General features: G+C 31.3%; 1 protein-coding gene across 1 annotated transcript; it reads right to left on the bottom strand.

Moving 5' to 3' along the window:
* Window positions 1-236: 236 nt before the first annotated feature.
* On the bottom strand, window positions 237-9,708 carry OCT59_026839 (uncharacterized protein; the record flags this gene model as incomplete). The annotated part of the gene is made up of 33 exons (XM_066143486.1): window positions 237-471; window positions 545-634; window positions 704-1,325; window positions 1,392-1,469; window positions 1,543-1,651; window positions 1,723-1,772; window positions 1,856-1,921; window positions 1,990-2,035; window positions 2,121-2,327; window positions 2,389-2,515; window positions 2,578-2,720; window positions 2,794-3,425; window positions 3,500-3,644; window positions 3,722-3,902; window positions 3,976-3,995; window positions 4,072-4,242; window positions 4,320-4,415; window positions 4,490-4,668; window positions 4,756-4,797; window positions 4,876-4,906; window positions 4,983-5,038; window positions 5,114-5,355; window positions 5,436-6,649; window positions 6,735-6,945; window positions 7,029-7,254; window positions 7,323-7,904; window positions 7,988-8,005; window positions 8,076-8,107; window positions 8,172-8,599; window positions 8,710-8,911; window positions 8,989-9,195; window positions 9,278-9,470; window positions 9,576-9,708. 33 exons carry the CDS (start codon window positions 9,706-9,708, stop codon window positions 237-239), a joined length of 7,014 nt encoding a protein of 2,337 aa, XP_065993001.1.
* Window positions 9,709-9,965: the final 257 nt, after the last annotated feature.

The raw sequence follows: 9,965 nt of genomic DNA, 5'->3' as shown, positions 1-9,965 counted from the left end.
TCATCTTAAATGTAATTATCATATATCAATATTTATTATATAGCTTTTAAATAACAAATTAGCACAAGAACAACAATGTAAGTTGTTAACTTTATTTGCATTTAGTTTTAATGGCTAAAGTTAGAAGAAAACAAGGGTCAGTTGGGTAAAAGATCTGAATTGGATCTCTTAAATAATACCAAGAAATTACAAAAACTATCAATTTAAACTAAACTACAAGTAGTATGTTACTATTTCTATTTACGCATCAACATTGGACGATGTTTTCGTAAACTTTCAGCCACTTTGGTAAAATGCTCAGTCAACTTTATCTGATCAATTGCAAGAACATACTGACATTTTAGTGAGTCTTTATCATTCGTCTTGGGAAGGTATTCACTAACAATATCAACCATCTTTTGAAGTGATTGACCATAATATGAATATGTAGTACTCCCAGTAAACATTATAGTATACAGGTAGATTGGCGATCTAGTTTAGAAAAAATACTTAGCAGTCAAATAATTTTAAAGTTGATTCTAAAATAGGAACTTAAAAATATTACCCTCTATTTGCTTCTCTTTGACAAAGACTACGTAATTCAGGTTCCGGAGCATGATATTCACCATCCGATAAAAATATGATTACGTTTGTCCTATTATAATATTATTATAATAATTGTTTAAAACAAGAATTTAAGCAAAATATGAATTCAAGAACTTACTTTGAAGCATCATAATATTTGTCAATAATTTCTGAAGCTTTTTTAATACCCTCGTGATAATAATTATCGCCAATAGGAGTATATGCCATCATCTTCGTTAGTAATTGTTCGGGGTTTGATAAACTTTCATTCTCAAAAGCAACCAAAGCATTATAATCAAAAAGAACCATAGATACAGTATCTCGATCTACAGACATCTGCCCAGATGGCGTTACCTTTCGTGAAGAACGACGGGTTTCAATAAAGGTGTAAGCTGCATCATATACAGCTCCAAGTCGATTATTATGTGTCAACTTTAATCTCGAAGTAGCTGTACTTGAACAAATTGGCATACAATCACTATTCCACATAGAACCACTTCTATCAACTACAAAAACAATATGGAAATTACCAACATTTGTTGTTGGATTTTCACAAGTAAAATGATGGCCATCAGTTGATATGTAACCGGTCTTCCCAAGTGAAAATGTTTTTAAATCAACTGGAGCATGAAAAATTTCTTGAGTACAATAGGATTTGGTAGGTTCTTTGCCAGTTATTTCATTCACACTGTGATGTTTCTCATCCGCGCATTCATGATCACACTTCTTGAAATTTTCACGGTCCTCTTTCGAATAAGGATCTAAAGATAGAAGTTAAACACATTTATTGAGTCAATAACAAAAAATTTGATCTTGTATAATAATACCTTGAAACATTGTTCGCTCCCAAAAGACACGATGAGATATATAATCTTTTTTTCGGTTTGGCTGAGGACTAATATGTGCTGTTATTAAAAAAATTCAAAAATCAAAATCATGTCAAATCTTGTCAAAATATAAATTATAATCTACTCTTACCTTTTATATGCTCTAATATTCCTTCCTTTCGAGATCCTCCCTCACTCTCACACACACCAGGATCTTTACAAAAGTCAATATGACGATGACGACCCATATTTTCACATAGCTAAAAAAAACGAATGAATTAGATTAAATTATGTTTATAAACATGCAATTATTAAAAATTGGTACACCTACTTTGTGACAAAGAACAAAATCACCACGATCTCCAACATTCAAACGATGTCCTATAATGATAAGATACGACAAGTTAATATTAAATACATTATTATTTTATATGTAATGAAATCTATATGAATTTAAATTGGACCTTCAAATTCGAACTCCTCCTCTTCACATGTAAAGGTAGTCAAAAGCATATTTCCATGGACAGTGGCTATTAAAACAAAGCTATTAGAACTTCTTATGAATTGCGTCTTTTTTTGAAATAATTTGATCACTTACAATGCTCAGTATTATGCATTTTACCGTGATCATAAGGTAGTGTGCACTTAAAATAAAAGATGTTATTTTTGCTCATATCGCTCATATCATAATATTCAACTGTTAAAATGGTTATAATGAAAGTTACTTACATAGTAAGCACAATTCGGACACTTGACATCACAATAATGAAAATTTTGTTTGTCATTTTCTTCTTTAATATGTTCACCCTCATCATCAGGACATGATGCATTACATTCATGAGCTTTCTTTTCTTCGTGAACATGCTTGCCTTCGTGATCAAATTTATAAGGAGGTATTTTTTTACAGCATTGAAGTCTTTGAAATGTTTGAGAATACTATAAATTTAAAGAAATTAATTTATGAAGATTTATATGATCAATTTTCATAAAATATTACCTTTGTAAACATAAAGCTGCCGAATTTGTTAACATATTCAGCTTGTTCTTTAACTATCGCAGTAGGTTCAGTTACTATTTTGCAGATCCCACTTTCTTCACATTCTTTTGGGCATTGATGTTCGTTTCTAAAATTTTGTAATTAATAAACTATTTATATTCAGCCTTAAACAATATGAAATTTATTTACCCGCAAAAATGTTGCACATCTTTCTCAAAAGCATGAAAATGCTCTTTGCTTTCGCATCTTCGTTGACACCCTTCGAGTGGGCATTCAATCGGACATACCTCGTTTTGACACTTATGAACAGTATGATCATCTTCACAAGGAATCTTCAAATTGTATAAAAAAAAATTTAATAGTGAAAAAAAAGGCAAATAAAATATTTAATATTTATATACTTACTATACACTTATTTCGGCATTCATAGGAACCACCCGGCAAGTTTACTTTTAACGAACATGATGCGCCACAATAATGACGGCTGGCTTCACATAAATGAGTTTCGCTCCCAAGAGTTTTTTCATGTCCCACCTCTTTGGCACAACGGGTTTGACAATTTCGTTTTCCCGAATAAATACAAGGCTCTCCACAAGCGTGGTTTTGAGCACAAGCATGCCTTCCTTCATGACCAGCGAATTGTGTGCATTCCGGTAAAGTGCCAGTGGTATGAGCTTCTTCAAAGCAGCAACGGAAATGACATAAATGATCTGTTAGACAATCATGTCCCGTATCTTTTTCGTTATCATCATGACGACTTGTCTTGAGACATGCCATGCCACAGCTGTTACATTGGAGCCGACAAATGTTCCAGAATAAGTTTAGCTTGGTTATTTCTTGCTCAAGTGCATAACTAGTAATCTTGATCTCGTTATGATCGTTAGGAAATCTCGAGATGTTTTTGTTGAACCATTGTTGGGCACGATCGATGCGTCTCTTTATAATGAACTTTAAAAACTTATCATATTTTTCAATCCATTGGCTATCTGGTATTTCTCCTCGAGTATGGACATTTTCCTCAAAATAATTCTTCAAATCTATTAGAAAAAACTTCATGCTTGCAAATTATTCAAAGTAAACTTTTTGTTATTGCAATACAGTTCTACTTTACCACTTGAAAGTTTGACAAAATCATCTCCATTCTTTAGTAATACAAGTCCAGTATCAGGCATCAATTTAACTGATTCATTGATATCATCAAAGATCTCCGAGAGAGATATTACATCATCAGGTATTAAAGTTCCATCATCACGCCCCTATTTGATTCCAAACATGAAATTATAACTTACATACATTCCTGACTATAAGTAAAAGTATCGTAAATAATAATCACCCGAAGATGCTTAATTCCATCAATATTAGTACTCGCATTTTCCGATGAAGCTTCATATTCAGAAAAAGGATCATCCTCTTTTTGCTCGTAACCATAAGAAATGACGTTATTGAGGAATTTCTTGATTTCCAATGCACGCATTGTGACCAAAGTTGCTTGGATACTACCCCAATCACACACTCTGTGAAAATAAACATGGAATTAGGATCTTAAATAAAAAAAAACAAATAATAACGGTAAAAAAATTTACTAACTTTAACTTAGTCATCAAGACCTAGAATTATCGAATTTAATATTAAATAATTATAATTTATAAATGTAATTAAGATAAATTATTATCGCATGTTTACCTTAATTTTTTCAATAAAAGCTCTGGCATTCTTATACTTAGAATCTTGGGCATCCAATTTAACTTTCAATTGCTTGAAGGTCGTATAAAATGCGGCTTCATTAAACACTGGCCAAGGAACAATGCTCATTTTATTACGGTACAATTTGGTAATAAAGTTATCCTCCTCTTCCTAAATTCCAAAATTAGCCAATTAATTAGTGTTCACTGTTTTTTTCTGAAAGAATACATAATATCTGAGTTCCGTACCCGATCCACAATTTTAGAGAATTTAGATTGAAATTCAGCGACGATATCTTCTCGATCAGTTTTAGCCACATCTTTAATAATGATACAAAATCGAGCCTAAGAAATATGTGAATACAAAGTGAATGAATAGCAGGAAATTATTATTGACAACTATTTTTACAGATATTTACTTGAAATATATCCGGATCATCACCAAAGTAATTTGTGCCATCTTGAAAACGTTGAAACATTGAAGAAATGTCCCGGCTAACAGCGAATTGACTTTTAAATAGTACTAGATTTGATAAGGCAGCGTTGAGAAGCTGCATGAAAGTCTCTTCTTGCGGAGTTCTCTCAATACTTGCTAAGCCTGCAACATTTGACGTAAATAATCAAGCTTAATAAGAGATTGGCAAATATAATGAAGAAAATAAAATGAAGAAGATAATTGTATTACCTTCAAAATCCAAGGCAACATAAAGAATATCGTTTGTTTTCACTTTCGATCAAATGAATATAATATTAAATATCTATAGTGAGAGTAACGAAAAAATTGTAATGTCTTATACATTCGTACCTACTGACATCCATACTCCTTCTGTGCATCGCTAGATGATGGACAATTAATTGTTAATTAGTTTAAATTAGCTTAAATGTAAAATGATTTAAAAAATGTTTGTTTACCATAGCAGATCCATCAAAGGTAGATCCAACACAATGGTTAAGCAAATAACTCTTGCCTTTATTAATGAAATACGGTCAATTAGGAATATTTGCTAGAAAACTCATATACAGAATTACATTATTTTACTTGCCGCATGATTGTTCACCCATTGAAGATATCACTTTAACTTCTAGGTCTGCATAATGTTCGAAAATAGCTTCATACCACCCAAAAGATATGGCTTTGCTTACACTCCCAATTAACCCATATCCTTCATCAAAGGTAGGTTGATCGATTTCAGGTGAGAACACTCCATCTTGTAAAGGCACAAATTCATTATCACGGGCAATAGCAATTTGAATTGGAATTAAACAGAAAAGCTGGATAATCCACCTAATAAATTAATATCTGAATTAGAAAAAAACATGCTCGCTTTCAAATATAAAAAACATATTAGAATTTACAATATTTACTCTCCAAATTGATATTCGGTGCTTTCTTCATTTAAGATAAGATTCTCAAAAATTGTATATCCAGCTTTGAAATGCTTTAAATGACCAGAAGGTTTTTTGGTTTCTTTTTTAACTTTTTCAAACATTTTGGCAACATACTTTTGAATTTTTGTTTCATAACTTGCAACTTCAGAGTTCTCAGATACATCAGCCGCAAAAGTTGCTTTTAAAGGGTTATCAATTCGGCCGATAGGAGTTGTTGTTGCATACTTTGTAAAGACCATGGCGTAAGCATCAATAAGACCATTATTGGTATTCCTTTGCTCAATCTCAAAACTTGACCACTGTCCAACATTAAAGTGATCAAAGCTTGGCTTAACAATCTTCAATACATTATCATAAATAATTTCGGATACTTGTCGTTTCTCATCTCCAATAATTAAATAATCACCAACACGTAAATCACGATTGAACATAGTATCCTTTCCCAAAATTGTTAATGATCTATTATTTTCGATTTTAACTTGACCTAAAGATATATGTTGTGACTGTCGCTCGAAACGGTATTGAGTTTTGGCATGAGTTATTTTTACCATTACTGATTGAAATAATTCTTGTTTGTTTAGAGTGATCAAATGAATTTGACGTTTATCAATGACTGAAAATTGAATGTTCTCTATTGATGATTTTGTAAAAGGTAATACAATAACTTTTTTAGCATTCTGGCTGAAGCCTTCGACGAAATAAATATGTGCATTAACAAAATCAGATCCGGATTTTTTTGGCTCTTCTTTATTAAAATTCTTGGTGTCAGAATTCGGATTGTCTATTTTTTCTGAAGCGGTTTCATTATTCTCTTCAGTATTGTCACAAGGCTCTTCATTGCTTATACCCTCATTCTCGCTGTCTGAGATAGATACGTCTGGCATTTGAATATCCTCGGTTTCTTCTTGTTGTTCTGCGGTAAAAGCCACAATGCAGGCACCATCTGGGGTGCTCAAGATCTTAGTAGCTGAAGATGGGAAATCTGCAATCCCAGGACGGAAGCTATCATTAATTAAACTGTATATCTTTGCTCTGCCAGTATATTCAACAAAACAAATATCTTCTGTATTTTTTATGAAAAGAAAATGAGCTATTTCAGGAGCAGTGTCATTATAATATTGCAAAAGTTGAATATTCCTATATCGCAAATTAAGATTTGTTTGTTCATCATCAAAACCTAAAACATTAAGCTTAAATAATAAAAGAAAGAAGGGATAAATTTTGATCAATCAGAGTAACATAACTACATATAATTATATAAAGATAATAACAAACCATAGCTTTTTCAGGACTATAAATTGCAATTAAACCCTTCGAATCATTAATAGCAATTTTCGAACCAAGTCCAGGATTTAATTTCTTGATTGCAATTTGTTGCTCAATCATCTTAGGCAAACGTCTCAACGTATCAAAATAAAATTCCATTCTATTGCTCTCTTTGTTCCATAAGATTACAAGAAATTTTTTGTCAAATTGTGATATATTGCTGCAAGAAAATAAGAACAATTTAATTTGTACATTTGACAAATATTATATAGTAAATATGATTTAATGAGAAAAGATACAAACATAAAATCATATTTTTCAGGATCAATTTCGAAAGAAACACCCGGATTTCGACCAAACCCGGGTAATAAAGGTGTAGGTACAAAGGATTCATCTTTTTCTAATTCCAAAGAATCTTCTTGGCTAATTTTTGTTTCATATATGGTAATTTTTAACTGGGCTGAACGTATGGCCTCAGTTTCTCTATAAAGTCGATATGACGTTTTGCCAAAATACGTACTATAAGGAACTTCAAATGCGAAATTTTTCCTTTGAGATCTTTGTGCGTGTATTAAGAAAAAATGAAGGACAATTTACCTTTTATTTCAATGTCTTTTACTATTAAAAGTTCTCCTTCAGGATACCTATCTTTAATTTCAGAACAAATACGAGTTATTTCGCAAATTTCAAGTTCACGCTTCTTATGGTCAAACTCAAGATCTAACTTCCGTGAAGGTTTTATATTAAACATTGAAAATTTTGATAAAACTCCCTTGACTTTGTTTGGAAAACACTCTTTTCGCCAATTAACATATTCATCATAAAATGCATTAGCAATTTTAACTTCTTGAAAAGTATATTTAACAAATTGACAGTCAGGAATATTAGAGGCCTCATCCCTAATCTTTTGAACAATAGATGACATCCACCAATTTGAGCTATTATACTTATCGACAAGATTACGAAGATCTACTTCTTTATCAAAAAAGATTTCTAAAAAAAGTTTTTTTGGATCCAGCAAAGCTTCATGAGTATTATTTTCAGCATTTTTTTCACAGAAATTTCTCGCAAAAATAAACCGCCTCTTAAGGTTTACCCATGGCAAATATTCAATATAATTGACAATATCTTCCAATTTTGATGTAATTTTAGGATATTTATCCCGAATATATTGAATTTCTAAAAAAGAAAATGGTATTTAAATTAAAATTGGATTGGGCCTGTATATAGCAGCTGAGTAATAAACATCAATATTTACTGACCATCATCTTCTATGACATCTTTATAATAATAGATTTAAATAGAGTTAGATAAAATTTTTTAAATGTCATGCTCCCATGAAAACCTTACCTTTATTATCACACAGGGAGTCCTCAAATTCACTTAAAATCAACACATTATTAGTATAATTTATTGTAATATAAAAGAAACTTGAAGATTATTTACCCATAATTGAATCTAAGACATTGCCATGCAAGTTTCTCTATAAGTAAGGCATCTTGCTTAATTATTTGCTCTTTAGATATAGCCTTCTCCTGTTCAAGTTTAATCAAAGCGTCATAATACGGTTGAAGAATCTCTTTCAAGTCTAATCCATCTTTAACAATTGCTTCAAGTTTCGACATTGTTAAATCGGTGTCTAATATTAGAGCACATTTTTGAGTTTCCAGCTTGCTCCTGAAATATTCGCGAAATTCTGAGGTTGATTTAAATGGTATTGTGCTGCTGTCAGTAATCTTTGTTTCAGGAAGTATTTCACGTGTAAAGAAGGTTTGGTTCGATACGGATTCGACAACCGATGAATCCAATGGAATATTAGTGAAGCAGTTATAACTATTTTGAGCTTGACATGATACCAATCCTGAAATATTAATCTTATGAAGAGTTGGTTGATTTAAGTCAATATAAATATAAATTGAACTTGAAATATCAATTTATATATCTATCCCTCAAAATGGGTTGAATTATACAACATCTAACTTACTCTGAATCCGGGGGAGATTTCGAAATCCTCCTTTTGCTCTTGACTTTTTTTTACTTCAAAATCGTAACATACACCACCTTCACCATCATCATCATCACTTTCATCATCGCTGACTTCATTTGGGGCTATTTGCCAATCTATGCTTTCAAGATCACGTTCACTCATTAAACATATTTGATGATCAGTCAATTTTGTAAGATATCTGCAAAAAGATAAAAATTAGATTGTAAATAAGCAATTGTAACTTAATAGGTTATAAATAAATAACCAAATAATTACCGATGTAGATTTGTCATATTCTTCTTTCTATATGAAGATACAGAATCATCATAACAACCATCTTCGCTCCAATGTATAACTAAAAAAAGAGGGTTCACATTTTTTGTCTTATCAACTTGTTGAAGATAAATTCCTGGTCGGAGTGATGGTGTATAGTCACGTGAGGAAGTGTCAGCAGATGATGAACATGAAATCATTGATTTATAACTAATGAAACATTTTATATATTTTTTTAGAAGTTAATTATTTAAATGATCAGAAACAATATTCAAAGGGAAAAAAATCTTACTTTTTCTGATTAATAATATTCTTAATGAACAAAAACTTTGCAATTAGTTCGTTGCGGCCGTAGCATCCAACAAGTCGGATTGATCGTGAGTTCAATTTTTCGTAATTTATCTTCGAGATGGACTTGAAACTATTTGGCATGATCTTATTGCAAAGACGTTTAACATCTTGTTGAGATATAATTATCTTATCAACTAAAAGTTTTTGATTATTTTAAATCAAAAGGTTAATTAAAGCGAGATATTGATATTATAATATTTCCCAGCATAATAATAAAAGTTTCAAACTAGATTCATTACCGAGTCCATTAGAACCTTCATCTTTGCACAAATCCAGCAATCGATAAAGTCCAGGAATAAATTTGCACAAATCATTACTATTGTCGTACTCAGTTGTAGTTTCTGGTATCACATCAGGGATTTTGCTATCCATTTGCATATCTTGAGCTGCTCTGTTCAGCAACTTACAAAGATGTGTCAAACTGAAAAGAATTTATTAAAGACTTTTTAACGGAAAACAAGTTGAAGAATAGCAAATGGTAAGTACAAATAACGTAATGATCAAAGCATGATATCTAAAAGGAATATTTTCTTTGCACTATTTACGTGCACTTTATTACCTAAAATTTTGTTACTACTTATCAATATTGGAATGCTATGTTAATTTCCAATGAGTTGGGAAAATGAGTT

Source organism: Rhizophagus irregularis, chromosome 6 (genome assembly GCF_026210795.1).
Source record: "Rhizophagus irregularis chromosome 6, complete sequence".
NCBI classification, from domain to species: domain Eukaryota; kingdom Fungi; phylum Glomeromycota; class Glomeromycetes; order Glomerales; family Glomeraceae; genus Rhizophagus; species Rhizophagus irregularis.
The sequence above is the reverse complement of the archived record's forward strand: the minus strand, read 5'-3'. Positions and strand labels throughout refer to the sequence as shown.